Raw genomic sequence first — 15,332 nt, 5'->3', positions numbered from 1 at the left:
GTTGGAGTATGTTTTCTGATATTGCATCCAACAGGAGCCTGATAAGTGGGAAAAGGAAAGAAGAAAACCGGAAAACCATCTCCCGTTTTAAATTGCCAAAAGATGCATTCCGGTATCTTCAAGAAGAGTGATGGCTGTGAACAAGCATTAAAAAAATACTTGACAACCAAGTCTGTGTCCAATGGATATGGTTGGCCCTGATCCATGCCTGGTTGCCAAGGAGCCCTTATCAACTTGACACTGAAGGTAAATAAGAGTCTTGGGCAGGGGGAAATGAAAAGTAACTGAAGAATAACTACACCCTGCAAACTCTAAGTGCACACAGTTATAGCCTTTCACACTGAACTTGATTTTTAGCAGCACAAGGCTGTATGGGAGTGTATTGTCCAAAAATGTAATGGCATGAGAAGAGAAAGTGCTCTTTAAGGATCACACGTCCCTTCTGCTGTGCACCCATGTCAGATGGAGTGAATGCCTATTTGTAATGTTCTGTCCATATCAGACCACTTGTTACTGCTTCAAACAAAATTTCAGCAGCATGGCAACAAAAAAAACTTCTCAACTAACCCTTAAAATAGCCTTGGGTGGTGGAAAAAAGCTCATTCTCCCCAAACTGTTATTGCAGAGTAAGGTTTGGGGGGACATACTCAGCCAGCCTGGTTGCTGTTTAATTCCAGGTCTACAGAAACTTATTTGGAGATAATAGGCAGAGTGACTAATCAAAATTTAGATCAAGTGAGATCAGGTCTAACAAAGGATGCCTAAAAATAAGGTTTCAAGGGTAGGATCAGCTAAGCCCAAGTCTCCTGCCCATGGCAGCTTTATTGTGTGGCTGTGTCTAACTCATCTGGTTTATGTGTGTCTCAGTTCCATGCAAAGAAAAGTACTTGTTTCTTTCCAATGACTGCTGGAAAGGGTTAAAGACTGTGAAGCAGTCAAATATTTCAGTTGACAAGGGTTTGTATGGAAACTTGAGAAGTGACCTTACCTTTTCCCATGTGACATTTCCAGAGGTAGTGTTTCTGGACAGCATCCTGTAGTCTGTCGCATACTGCAGGTAAGAAAAACAAACAAAACCACAATGTTTGCTGATCAGACCATCGCTACGACCATATCATCTAGGATTGCACAAGGAGGAGACTACTGTTAGGAAGATCTATTCTGGACACCATCCTTACAAAGGTAAGGAGCCTGTCCTGTGCAAGAAAAGGGAGTCACAGCATATGCAGCTCCTTCCCCACGTGGCGACAGAGGAAGTGCTCAGTGATCCCCTGAGCTCCCAGGCTTGGGCAGCAGCTAAGGAATTGCCCTGCCCTCCACCCTGCTGTTGCTCACACACCACGCTGTCACACTGGCTCCTGCAGAAGGCAAGCGGCACTTTGGCTGTTTCACTGCTAGAAATGGCAAGGCAGGCATTAAAATTGTCAGTAAAATGCCTAAAATCTAGGGCAACAGTTTACTTTGATAAATGAGCGAGACACCTCGCAAAAGCAGGCACTTCTTTGGGCTTGCTTTCTTTAGATCTAAAGTAGGGGAAAGAAAAGCTTATGTGACAACCTGTGACAACAGCAGCACAGAGGAAAGGAGTACTTCTTTATTTCAACCCTGAACATACAGAACCCTGACACTCAAGATATCACAGAATATCCTTTTCTTACTTGTATTTTTGTACTGCTCCTATTTTTATTTATGGCATAGACTTGTACAGTATTATATAGACACTAAAAATGGAACTTGATTGTGAAAGCTTGACCTTGGTTTTGATACAAAAGCAAACCCACAGAATACCATGAAGGCAAAAACTACTATTCTGCTCCTGTACCATATAGAATCACTCTGCCCCACAGCAATATTCTCAATATTCTCAACAGTGTTTATCCAAACATCTAAAATTAGCAATAAAAACTAAATGAAAAGCTTCTTGGAGCCCCACAGCTCCTATCCACCAGTTTCAACCACTCTATGTTCTGGTGTCAGTACCACCCTACCACACTTTGTCCTCTGCCAGAAGAGAAGCCAGGCTGAGCAATTAATCCAGCAAGGGATACAATGGAAAATACCAAATAAAAGGAGCAGGCAACAGGTAATGCTTACACGCATGGCAGCCTAAAAGTCTTTAGCTTGTTCTGAGCTCAGCTCCAAACTATGTACCCAAGGGTTTCCCTGCAAAGTGAGGAAAGGCTGTCCCAGCAGCCTGGCACAAAGCAGAGTTGCCATTGCTGCCCAACACAGCACTCGTAGTATAAAGGTTTAAAGAACATTTTTGGTGGCGGTACAGAAATAGGCTATGAATATCCTTTTGTTTGAGGACTATTTTTCAAAATCAAACCGTTTGCCGTGGAAGTGGTGACTGACTGCATCAGGTGCTTTCAAAAACCCAACCTACTGTAAGTAAATTAACTTTTGCTATCTTCTACACCATGCCCCTCTGCTCTCGTGAGACCTCACTTGGAGTATTGTGTGCAGTTCTGGTGTCCTCAACATAAAAAGGACATGGAACTGTTGGAACAAGTCCAGAGGAGGCCACGAGGATGATCAGGGGACTGGAGCACCTCCTGTATGAAGATAGGCTGAGAAAGTTGGGGCTGTTCAGCCTGGAGAAGAGAAGGCTGCGTGGAGACCTCATAGCAGCCTTCCAGTATCTGAAGGGGGGCTACAGGGATGCTGGGGAGGGACTCTTCATCAGGGACTGTAGTGACAGGACAAGGGGTAACGGGTTAAAACTTAAACAGGGGAAGTTTAGATTGGATATAAGGAAGAAATTCTTTACTGAGAGGGTGGTGAGGCACTGGAATGGGTTGCCCAGGGAGGTTGTGAATGCTCCATCCCTGGCGGTGTTCAAGGCCAGGTTGGATGAGGCCTTGGGTGACATGGTTTAGTGTGAGGTGTCCCTGCCCATGGCAGGGAGGTTGGAACTGGATGATCTTAAGGTCCTTTCCAACCCTAACTATTCTATGATTCTAGTCCTTTTCTACAAAAGAGGCATCGCTTTGTCTTTTGTGCACTGTAGCTTATGTCCGAAGCCCATACATATCTTACCGTTTGGAAAGCTGCAGCAACAAGATTTGCAGGGAACAGGTTTCTGTAAAATACAAACAAGAGAATGAAATATTTCTTGTAGAACATCTACAACAAATACAGCACTTGATTCTACCCTCAGAAACCAAGTTCCTTTTGGAAAGGCAAGAGTATTGGCATCAGCGAGACACACACTGCGTAAGATACTGTGGCAGCACAGGGCAGATGTCTTGCTACATCTCCAGAGGTGTGAATGCCATCTTCTTTTGCTCACACAAAAAGGTCCCTGCCTGTCTCCACACCTGATCATGTGGGTAGAGACACCAGAGGCAATCAGACACGATGCTAGTTATACATCAGCCAGTGGTTACAGAAGCTGGCTTAGCCACACCAGCTGCAACAGCTCCAGAGTCAGGCAGACTTTTAACATTACTCATGTGATTACACTTTGCTCACTGCATCAACATGAAGAACAATCCAGTTGGCAAAATCCACTTAGAACAGCTCAACACCTCAATACAACAAGGTCAGCTTCCCTGAACACTGCAGTAGAGCAGAAAAATGTCATGGGCCACAGTTTTCTGCAAGGGCTCGAGTAATTAAGCAGAACAGATGAAAGCAGGGTAGCTCATATGGAAAGCTGCAACATCTGAATTTCGTGATGTCTTCATACAGAAATGCAAATCGAGCATCAGGCTTGTGTGGAGGAGACAGCATGCAAAGTGATGTACAGTTCCACTGGGCCTCCAGTGTTACGTGCATCTGCGAAGCAACAAGGACAAGAAAAATGCTTAACGGCACCATGTAAGAAAAAGGTTGTTTCTTGCTGTACTTTATAGTTGGTTTAATGCTATGCTTCCTTTCTTCCCTTATATGAGGCAAAGAGCTTGTGCTCCCTTAGCCCAAATGGCAGCCTTTTTTTGCTGTGTCAAAAAGCAAATAGGAATTAAAGCTGATCTCTGGGGTCACAGCAGGACCCTGCTGGCGAGGGCAGGAAGGTTACGGGTATGGACTGAATGTACTCCTGGCCAAATGCATCACGGAGGCGTGAGAACTTGTGGAAACAAAAGACATTACCCAGAGCAGTAAACCGTGGCAAAGAACATTAGGGTAGCTTCTTCCCATCCTTCGCTCCTTGTGCTGCTCCGAGGAAGCTGCAGCTACCTGCAGGCTGTGCCCTGCCAACCTCCCTCTGGTTTTTGCCATAGTTACTCTGACAAACCCAATATTAAACCAGGCTCTCAGTTGTGATCAGCCCATGAATGACATGGGAAGTGCAAATCCAAACTGCAGCAAGGAACAGAGCAGCAGAGTCCAGCCTTTGAAAGCAAGAGGGAGATTAAGATACGGCACAGATAAGGACTTGGGTCTTCTTCATGGCATAGCTCCATTATCCTGCCATACAGTGAGGGTTTTCCCACAGCCTTGACAGCAAGGTAAAGTACATGGACCTTCATCAAGCAAGTGGCTGCTGTGAACTACCTCAGCCTCAACCTGTTGCATTACAAGTGTATTGAGAGGCAGTTGCAAAAGCCAAATTGCTGTAAGAATAACTTGGCTTCTGCAGCCTGCATTCCACTGAGCATGAAAGAAACAGCAACTTTTTCCCATTAAAATCTGGGAAAATAGCTGTCTGTCTGAAAGTGAAAGAGTGAGCTCTAACGCTGCAAAGACACTAAGAACTGGCCACGTAAGAGCAACAGAGCCACTAACATGCATCAATTCTTGCACAGCTGGAGCCATCTGGTAGATAAAAACCTCGTGTAAAGTAAAAGCAAACTTACTTTTATCAGGAGTAAAATATCACGTATAGAAATGCGCCCAGCTCAGGGAACAGTTCTAACCAAAAGAAGGAAAACATGCTGTTGGGATAATGAGGATATTTTTTCCCTCTACTTTTCACAGCAGGATGATTGCTTTGTATGAGGAAAGAATTGACTGGGTTTTGAAGAAGCAAAGAGATGAAAAAAGACTGAAACACAACCAGAAATCAAATCACTTTATTTTTTTTTTTAATCAGCTTTTCCATCCTGACAAAACAAAGCCAAAGGAAGCAATCCTAAAGCCTAAATAATATGGTTCTCCAATGTTTGAATGTGGCCAAGAAACCAAACCCTCCATAATTTACACAGTCTGTCAGGCATGGGCCTCAGTAATTAAACACAATCTTAACTCCAAGCATATACTTAATGCACATACTTGAGTGGTGCCAACAGCCCTGCTACGGCAAGACAAGGGGCAGGTTCTTGCTTCAACTGTGAATAGTACTAAAGCTATTCAAATACAAGCGTATAGCACTCACTGCTCTTTATCCCTGGAGCACCGGTCGCAGGACTCAACTCTGAGGATAGCAAAGAGCCTTTCTGACAATCCAACAAGTAAAATATATGGATCTCAGTTCAGCAGCTCAGAGGGAGCTGTGTGTCTTGTTCAACCCAACTTGTAGGTACACCTGACTGCAAAGTCCCAACAATACATAATGATTTGTTCCTCTCCGCTTCAAATCCTGGAGTTAGAGAACAAAATGCGTCAGCTCATTAAAAGCAACCAACAAATAAATGGCTTATCTCAGAGGCACGAGTTCTGCACAGACTACACTCATTGCTCACCTAAGATCAGTCAACATGCAAATTAAATTAAGCTTTAATTACAGGTGGGTCAGACCACAGGATTTCACCTTAAGACAGATGCATGCAACACCCCAGCAGCGCCTAAAAAGAACAATGGGTCAGGATGCTGCGTGCTGCAGCAAGAGGCAAAAGCGGGCTGGTGACCTGCCTGGGCTCATCATGTGCTTGTGCCTGCAGGCACTGCTCATCACACACAGCGAGGCAAAGTTCAGCCGCTGCAGAAACCCAGACCCAGCTCTGTTCCTGCGAGCTGGCATTCACCATCCACTATGTCCCCAAGCCCAAGCAGCCCAAGCATGGGGAAGTGTGAACATCCCTCCTGTCCGGATGAACCGGCACACAGGAAAGCTGATGAGCTGGGTAACTGGGCATGCAAATTAAATGTGGGTGTCTGCCAGCTGGTTTTGCAAATGTTGAGAAAGGGCTTTTTTGCTTCGAAAGCCTGTACCAGATGTGAACATGGAGCTTAAGAAAATCACCATGGTTGTATCACTGTACTGCTGACTGTTGCTGCTGTTTCTAACGGCCCCATCCCTGCTGCTGCCATGCCATGGGCCACAGAACACAATCACCTTTTTGAAGCAGATGTGGGCTATCTCAAGAGCACACCACTGAGGAAACCCTGAGTCTGGGTGATAAGGAGCCCAGCACAGGAGACTGAGATCAGGCAGCCTTGGCCCCGTGATGCAAACAGACAAAACTTGCTGTACGGGGAAAGAATGCGATGAGCCAGAGACGCATGATGTTATAGCAGAGGGACAGATGGGCTGCATGCACCCCAGTGATCCACTGCTGCCAGGACCCTCTCCACAGAGAGGGATGGATTAACCACCTACAGACCCAACCGCCTTTGTGGCAGAAAGGCAAAGTAGGTGGTACAGAGAGACTGTACCCCCCTTGCCAAGCACCAGGGAGGAAAGTCTCTCTCTGCCTGTTGCAACTTATACAGAGAGCCTCCCCCAACCAAAATCAAACCTGTCAGAGAGCTGTCAAGGGTGACATCTGTGTCCTGGGGCTCAAGTGGCAGCTGGGCTGAGTCAGGAAACCTTCATGTACCTGTGCAACACAGTGTGAGAAAGCACCCATCTCACATCCTCTTAAAACAGGAACCAGAAAGTCGCAGGAGTTTCAGGGTCTGAATACTTTCTGCTTGAACGTTGTGCTCGTCACACCATCTCCCCATGCACAGCTGGATAAATGCAGCTTTTTTCTCTTCTCCAGTGAAAAGCTTTTCCTACCAGTCAAAAAGGGACCGTCACTCCCCTAATTTTGCAGGGAAGTCTCACTGTATTTTTGCTGTAACATCCACTGCTGTGAATTCCAGATGCCTAAGGAAACCTCAAGATCTAATGGAAGCAAAAAGGGGCTTTAGGTGCCCTCCTTCTCAATTTTGCTATTATGGTCGAATTCCTCTCTTCTTTACCCTGTAGCTTCCCACCAGTGGGATAAGGATGGCACAGGAACTCCTTCATTGCATGTGTAAGGGATTATCATTAATAACTGTTTCTAAGCGATTCTTTTGCTAGAGCTCTGCAAACAACTTTGCTCTGGCAGCAAACGCATGAAGGGAAATCCAGGCAAGCAGAACAAAACCCTAAAATACTACGCATTCCTCTTGCATTGCTTCTTACAAAAACGTTCCATTTCTGAGGCCAAAACCCTTGCTGCTGGAAAACACACTTTTGTGAGGAAGCCTAGGAAAAACTCCCTGTTGTGTTATCTCCTGTTTCTGTCTCAATGAAGTGTTTTCAATGGTAGGAGCCCACAGACAGCAACTTCATTGCCATCGGTGGCAACCTGCCAGAGCCCAGCTTGGATTGCTTCAGTACCTTTAGGTTTTTTTCTGTCTCAAGATTTTCATTCAGTATCATACGCCAATCCTTCTCACCTGCTGTTTCACATGTACGTGAGTGCACGACGCACGCCCTGCACAGACACATCTTTATGAGTGCGTGCGCCTGCTTTAACACAGAGAAACCTGAAAATGTATTTACTTAGAGCAGATCATTCAATATTTTTTTTGCCTTAATGGTGCCGTCTGCATCTTCGTTGCTTGTAAAATAAAACATAACTAGGGGGAGTCAGTAGTAAAAGACAAGTAATATAAAGAACAAAAGGAAAGAGCAGAAATGTTCAGAGGCTCATTAAAAAACCCCACCAGACAGTGCTGGCACATGAATGAGAAAGCTGAGTTCTTCCTAGAAAACCCAGTCAGGAACCCCTACACTTCAAGAGAGGATCCAGGCTTAGAAAATGACACAAAGTGGACAGTAACATTTACTGCTGCCCTTTTTTCTGAGGGTACCCAGAGTTAAGATCCAGCTACAGACCCAGTGGTGAGCCTATCTCGGGGATGTGCTGTGGTGTAACTGCAGCTGTTCCCCAGCCGCTTCTTGCTCTATCACTACAAAGGTGGCATCTCCCCCTCCTCTCCTCAAGCTTTGCTCTCTTTCCACATTGGGATTCCAGAGCCTTCATGGTTGCTGCTTTTGAGTGACTCACCAGGAAGACGAAGGCTATGAGAAACAAGTGCTACTGGAGCGACTGGTGCCTGAGTGCTCTGGATGCCACGGTCCACCCTGGCCATCCGCTCTGCAGCCCAGCCAGCGGAACACGACCTATGCTTCTCATTGCACTCAGGCTCATCCTGCCTCCCTCCTGCTCCCAAGGCACACGGAGCCAATGCATGGGCTCGCTGATGGTGCTGCGGGTACTCCCTTTGGCAGCACCGCTGGTAAATGCTGGCAGAGAGAACGGGCAGTGAGGAGCACTAAAATGTAAACTGCTTTTGCAGACTTGCCTGGCAGGCTGAGGAGCCCTGGCCCTATTGCTCAGGGCAGACACCTGAACCTCTGAGTACCCTCCTTTTCTATAAAAAGCAGATGATGCTACCGCCTCCTTCTCTCCCTAGACTATTACAACTAGGGCTGGATTAGAAACAGGATTCCCTTCCCAAAGCCAGCCCCACAATTTCAAAACATGTTTTCATCCCAACATCGGGCAAAGAAAGCCACTAAAAAAAATGTATTATAAAATATTTTGTTCCTTTTTGATGACTGAGATTTTCTACTTAAGTCTTTTGTACAAAATTACAGGAAAACATTGACCTCACCAGAATGAGTCGCCAGGATCACCCACTGTTGGAAACTTTCATAGAATCATAGAATAGTTAGGATTGGAAAGGACCTTAAGATCATCCAGTTCCAACCTCCCTGCCATGGGCAGGGACACCTCACACTAAACCATGTCACCCAAGGCTCTGTCCAACCTGGCCTTGAACACCGCCAAGGATGGAGCATTCACAACCTCCCCGGGCAACCCATTCCAGTGCCTCACCACCCTCACAGTAAAGAATTTCTTCCTTATATCCAATCTAAACTTCCCCTGTTTAAGTTTGAACCCGTTACCCCTTGTCCTGTCACTACAGTCCCTGATGAATAGTCCCTCCCCAGCATCCCTGTAGGCCCCCTTCAGATACTGGAAGGCTGCTATGAGGTCTCCACGCAGCCTTCCCTTCTCCAGGCTGAACAGCCCCAACTTTCTCAGCCTATCTCCATAGGGGAGGTGCTCCAGTCTCCTGATCATCCTCGTGGCCACCTCTGAACTTGTTCCAACAGTTCCATGTCCTTTTTATGTCCTTTGACAGGATCAATATGTTTGTGTGAAACTGTTTGATTTTGTTGTATCAGCAAATACAAAATCAGAGCTAAACCAAACTCTGACCTTATCAAAACATGCAGTCTTGACAATTGCCCATCAAAAGTAGTCACAAGTCAATAAGATTCTTGCACAACACTTGACCCTGCTGGTTTTCAACTGCTTTCCAACAAACTATATGGGTTGTGTTAGCTGGTAGCTGGAGGCACCTCCTTGTCACCATCTCTCTCCTCACCTGCTTCTCTCTGGTTAGACATCTGACATGATCAGAGCCGAGCTGTCACCTACCCAAGCGGATGCTGAGCCCCAAACCCCACAGTATCACAGCTAGCATTTTCCTCCACCTGCTACCCACTTTGTAGCCAAGCTGGCGAGCACTCTTTATTCTCCACTGCTCTGCCTTCTCCACCAAACAAATGAGTAAGGGACAAAACCAGTTTCCCCCCGTTCTCCTCATCTTTTGCTGGTGCTCGGCACTTGCCTGTTTGGTACAATCAAGCTGCTCTTCATGCCAGATGCTCTGGAGATGCTCATGAGGCCCATCTTCAGTTAAGACCCTGTGGAGCAAGAGCACTCCAGAGCCTGACCTTCTTCATCGATGTGAGACAGAGTTAAGGAAATCCAATGTCCCCCTCTTGGGTTCAGAGCACACCCCTCTTCTTTTGTTGTTGTTGATTTTGGCTTTTTTAAGCCACCAGCCTTGTGGAAGCACTTCTGAATTGCTGGATCCCTCCCATGATCACTAAGCTGCAGCCTCTTCCTTGCCTTGGGCCATGCTCATCTTTTAGGGAGCTCCAAGATCTGCTGACATGACAGAGCCAAGATGAGATGAGATGAGCTGCTGTGGGGCATAAAGGCACCTCCAGCACAGCTTTACTGTCCCCACCCCGTGTCTCAGGGCAGAGGACAGTGTGCCTAAGCCCTGGCCAGACACACTCAAGGCTTGCCTCCTGCACGTGCCAGACGGGAAGCTAGGAAGGTGCTCCATCAGACAAATTAGAGGTTATGGTCAATGGACAAAACAAAACAGAGACAGCTTTTCAGTTCACCAGTGAGTAACCATTCATTTGCTATCAAAGCCCAAGACAAATGTCTTTTCCAGAGGTCATGTCTGCATGCGTACGTGTGTGTTTATGTGGAAGCTTTAGATCTGGAAATGGAAAACTGGAAAACCATAACCAAGAGTTAAGCTGGCCTCCAGACATTGCTGTGACAATGGAAACCAATGTCTTTGCTCATTAACTAACACACTTCCCAAAAGCAGAAGAGATCCGTATCCTGGGAAAGGACACCCTGTGTCATCTCTGAAGGAGCCATGACCCCCAGCTGTGATTGCCTCTGCTCTTTCTTCCTTGGTCCACGTTTTACATCTGCTTTCAGTGCTGTAGAGGGACTCAGTTTACCCATTAGTGCCTCATTTTTACCCATTATCTGAAACTGAGCAGTGAAGCTTCGAAGGACACAGCCACTCTTGTGACACAACTGAAACCAAAGCTTTTTGCCTTTTTTGGTTTTGTGACCAAAAGAGAGAAAAGGAAAAGCAAAGAGTGGGATGCTGCAAGACCCACTCACACTGAAAGAAAAGGTTTCAGCCCCGCAGGCCCAATAGGCTCAAGGGTTAAGTGAAGATGAGGTTACTCTGGTACCTTCCACCACAGCAGGGACCGAGATCAGTGCTCAAACCAGAACACTCACATTTTCAAGAATAGTTAAAAAAAGTAATAATAAATTAAAAGGCAGAAGGAGAAAGATATTATTTCTAGAAAATCACATCGCTCGCTGTTGGGGATTTGTGCTAAGTGTCAGACTTCTAGTGATGGTTGTGTCCAAACACGTCTTTTCTGGACTGGATTTCGCTGTTGCTGCTGTGACACCTGGACTGGCCAACAATGTGGCTGCAACAGCCCTTCCCTGGGGCTCCAAAGAAAAGCTGAATTCACAGTCCATGTACATGCACTGGGGGAAAGCCCCCAGCCCTTCATCTCCCAGAAGGAAACCCCTCTGCAACCCACATGCTTAACCAAAGTTTCATCATTATGAGCATTACTTTGGAGTTAAGGACTCAATCCCACCACCATTATAACCCCTTCAAGATGAATTCTCCACCTGCATTTACAGACTAGAGCAAGATGCAGCTTTCTGCTCCCAACTTCACAGATGTTACCCACAGCCTGAAGCTCACTGGAGCATCCCTGCCTTGTTTCTCAGCTACATCCTACTCTGTGCTGCATGGCAACAAAGGGCTGAAACACCAGCTACAGCAGCCACGCCAGGATGCGTCCGAGGCAGCCGCTGCTGCAGTCGTCTTCCCAACTATCCCGGTTGTGCTGATTCCTTTCTTTTGCAATCTTCCTTCACTTCCCTACATTTCCATTCAACTCCAAGTCACCTCCACCACCAGCCCACCTACTCCCACTGCCCTGATACACTTCTCAGTGTGCTCTGTCAGGTACAAGAGGTGAGTTGAGGACATGAAGCACGTGGTTGCCAATGGTACAAAGCAGAGCTTGCTTTCTATGCAAAGGGAATATACTTCTCTCTGGGAAAGAAAAGGGCATTACCATGGATTTATAAACACAGTCTGCGTTACAGCTTTGTAATTACCAAGATACTTCCTAAGCACAACTGTCCAGCCACTTTGCTCGTATGCAGGTCACCTCCCTTTGCTCTTCTGTTTGCATCTTCATAACAACATGCGCTACCTCCAAAGCTGTTCATCTTCCAATGTTTCAGCAAAACCTCCATGCTCTCTATTGATGGCTATCACTTCCCATCACCCCCTCAGCTACACTTAGCGGGAGAGACCCAGTTTTCCTTTATTCCATCGCTTTTCTCAGGCGCCTGTAATACACTTTTCCATGACTGCTCAACACTACTTGGATGTGAACAAGCAGCAGAGCCAGACATGGGATAACAAAAACACATCAGCTGTTCACATCTGGGGCTCTGCACCAAGATTCATCAAAGCACAAGAGACTGCAACTGGAAGTCCGGCACTGAAAAAGCTGGCTGGATGTTTGCCTCCTTTATGTAAGTGTTCCTCTCTTACTTAAAGAGCTGGACAGAACTCAGCTCTGGGAAAAAACAATGGTGAAGTCTGCAACTTTGCAAGGAGCAATAAGGATAAACCACGACTGCAACCTGGTTAAAGTGGAAGCCTTGCTTCCAGGTAGTTCTGGTGAGTTTTTACAAGGTGCAGAGGTGGGATGAAGCTCACCAACATCGTGTCCTCATACTGGACTATGTTTGGGTATGTTGGAAACATGGGGCTGCATTTCCATGCCCGCACAAACGTAGAGGGTGCTGCAAGAGGCAGGTTGCCATGCCCCATCCCTGGACAGCCAAGTTGGACAGGGCTTGGAGCAACCTGCTCTAGTGGAAGGTGTCCCTGCCTGGGCCAGGGGGTTGGAACTGGATGAGCTCTAAGGTCCCTTCCAACCCAAACCATTCTGTGATTTGTGTATGAAGACTAAGTGAAGGGTGGGGGAATAAAAGAAAGAGGGATGTGGAGAGCTGCCCTGCCCTGCCTGCGGGACACGGGCAAGGCCAGGCAGCGGGACAGGGGAAGGTGCCAAGCGAGCCATGCCTGCCCTGCAGCGAGCACCCAGGAGCCGCTCTCCCTCCAGGCGGGACTAAAGACGGGCCCAGGCACCCCGATCTCCGAGCAAGCCCCGGCTCATCCTCGAGCCACAATTAAGCATAAAGGAAGGAGAGGTTCAGCACCACTCAGCTCTAAACCTGACCGGGTACCTGGGCAGCAAGCGGTGCCTCTGGGAAAGCCAGACGGAGGAGGGAGAGGAGGAGGGGGAACGGGGAGTGTTCAGCATGCAATACCGCCGGGTCTGTCATCATCCTCCGGAGGGGAAGGCGGGAAAGAGGGGGAAGGGGAGCGGGGCGGCCTCACCTGATGAGGTCGAGGAAGGAGTCCACCGTCTCCTTGCTGGTGGGCACGGCGCCCGTCAGGCTGGGGGCGTTAAGGCCGGCGGCTCCGGCGCCGGGACGGATGATGAAGCCGAGCGCGACGGCGAGGCCAGACGCCAGCAGAGTGGTCCCTAGGAAATAAGCGACGGCGATGCCTCCCAGGCGGCCGAGCGAGCGGGTGTCCAGGCTGGCGGCTCCCGACACCAGGCTGCAGACCACGAGCGGCAGGATCACCATGCGCAGCATCCGCAGCAGCAGCTCCCCGGGGAAGGCCAGGTAGGCCACCTGCGCCGGGCTCAGCTCCGCTCCGCGCACCGCGGTCCCCAGCGCCACGCCGGCCACCACGCCGGACACGGTGAGCAGCACCAGCGCGTTGCGGCGCAGGAAGCCGCGGCAGCCCCGCAGGCGCCCCGGGCCGCGCTCCGCCGCCGGGCCCTCGGCATGGCCGTTGGGGCCGCTGCCCGCCTTCCCGTCGCGCGCTGCCTCCATGCTGCCGAGCGGCAGCGCCGGGACTGACAGCGCGGCCCCCGCCGCCAGGCCCCGCCCCGCCCCTGCCCGCCCCGACACGCCCCGCGGCTCGCGGGCGTCACCCGTGTCACACGTGACCCCATCGGTGTCCCCCCAGGATCGCACATGGCCGGTCGGGGACTCCTCGGTGTCCCCATCAGCGTCACCGTGGATCGAGCGTACGTGTCCCCTCCGTGTCCTCATGTTCACACACATCCCCATCAGTGTCCCCATCAGTGTGCCCACAGCTCACACATGTCCCCTCCGTGTCCTCATGTTCACACACATCCCCATCAGTGTCCCCATCAGTGTGCCCACAGCTCACACATGTCCCCTCAGTATCCCCACAGTTCACACACATCCCCATCAGTGTCCCCATCAGTGTCCCCACAGCTCACACATGTCCCCTCGGTGTCCCCATGGTTCACACACATCCCCATCAGAGTATCTCCACAGGTCACATATGTCCCCTTAGTATCCCCATGTTCACTGATGTCTCTGTCAGTGTCACCAGAGCCCACATATCTCTTCTCAGTGTCCCGCCCAGTGTCCCCATAGCTCACACATGTCTCCTTAATGTCCCCACAGATCATACATGTCCCCTTGGTCTCCCCATGGTTCATACACATCCCTTCAGTGTCTCCTTGGTTCACACATGTGGCCCCGTATCAGCATCTCCACAGCCCACTCGTCTCCTCTCAGTGTCCCCTGCAGTGTCCCCATGGTTTGCACATGTCCCCGCAGTGTCCCTTTTGTTCATACACATCCCCTCAGTGTCCCCCTCCTCTTTCCAGGAACCCCTCAGAGATGCAGGTGCCATCCTCTGCACCAGGGCAGGTTGTGGCTGTGCCCCCTGTCCCACAGTCCAAGCCATCCATCCCACAGGCTCATGGGTGGCAGGCAGCATGGAAGCATGGGCCCTGAGCATGTTTCCTTGAGGAACCAGGCTGAATCTGGTCTGAGCAGGTTGTCTGAGGGGCAGATGATGTCTCTCATGGTACAAGGGGCTGACAGAGGCACCTGGGGCTTTCAAATCCACAAGCGCCGTGAAGGTACAGCCCTGCTGTGGTTGCACAGAGCCCATTGCCCAAGCTTTGCTGATGTTTGGATTTTAGAAGGAGCTTCATTTCAGTTCCTCCCCTTGGCACCAGCAAGGCACAGCCTAGCAGAAAACACTGTGGAAACAGCCAGGCACACATCCACACACTGCTTTTGGATTAGACCAAGCTAAAGAGACTGGCAGGGCATGATGGGGCCATAATCATAGAATCATAGAATAGTTAGGGTTGGAAAGGACCTTAAGATCACCAAGTTCCAACCCCCCTGCCATGGGCAGGGACACCTCACACTAAACCATGTCACCCAAGGCCTCATCCAACCTGGCCTTGAACACTGCCAAGGATGGAGCACTCACAACCTCCCTGGGCAACCCATTCCAGTGCCTCACCACCCTCTCAGTAAAGGATTTCTTCCTTATATCCAATCTAAACTTTCCCTGTTTAAGTTTGAACCCGTTACCCCTTGTCCTGTCACTACAGTCCCTGATGAATAGTCCATCCCCATCCTGATTTAATAAGACTCTTTTCTGCTTTCCAGCCT

The 15,332-nt window shown here is 48.9% G+C and overlaps 1 protein-coding gene across 3 annotated transcripts in view; it reads right to left on the bottom strand.

The window, feature by feature from the left end:
• Window positions 1-13,715, bottom strand: part of SLC1A4 (solute carrier family 1 member 4) — a gene marked incomplete at its 5' end in the record, with an annotated part of 36,741 nt that extends 23,026 nt beyond the window's left edge. For all 3 annotated transcript variants that reach the window (XR_013956679.1, XR_013956680.1, XM_080616460.1), the window contains 3 exons: window positions 989-1,051; window positions 3,040-3,082; window positions 13,210-13,715. Coding sequence is in view for 1 of the 3 variants with exons in the window: in XM_080616460.1 (XP_080472586.1) it covers window positions 989-1,051; window positions 3,040-3,082; window positions 13,210-13,715 (612 nt within the window). The remainder of the gene's footprint in view (window positions 1-988; window positions 1,052-3,039; window positions 3,083-13,209) is intronic.
• Window positions 13,716-15,332: the final 1,617 nt, after the last annotated feature.

The sequence above is a fragment of the Psittacula echo genome, assembly GCF_963264785.1.
Source record: "Psittacula echo genome assembly, chromosome: 4".
NCBI lineage: Eukaryota > Metazoa > Chordata > Aves > Psittaciformes > Psittacidae > Psittacula > Psittacula echo.
Note: the sequence above shows the minus strand (reverse complement) of the source record. Positions and strands in the feature narration are given on the sequence as shown.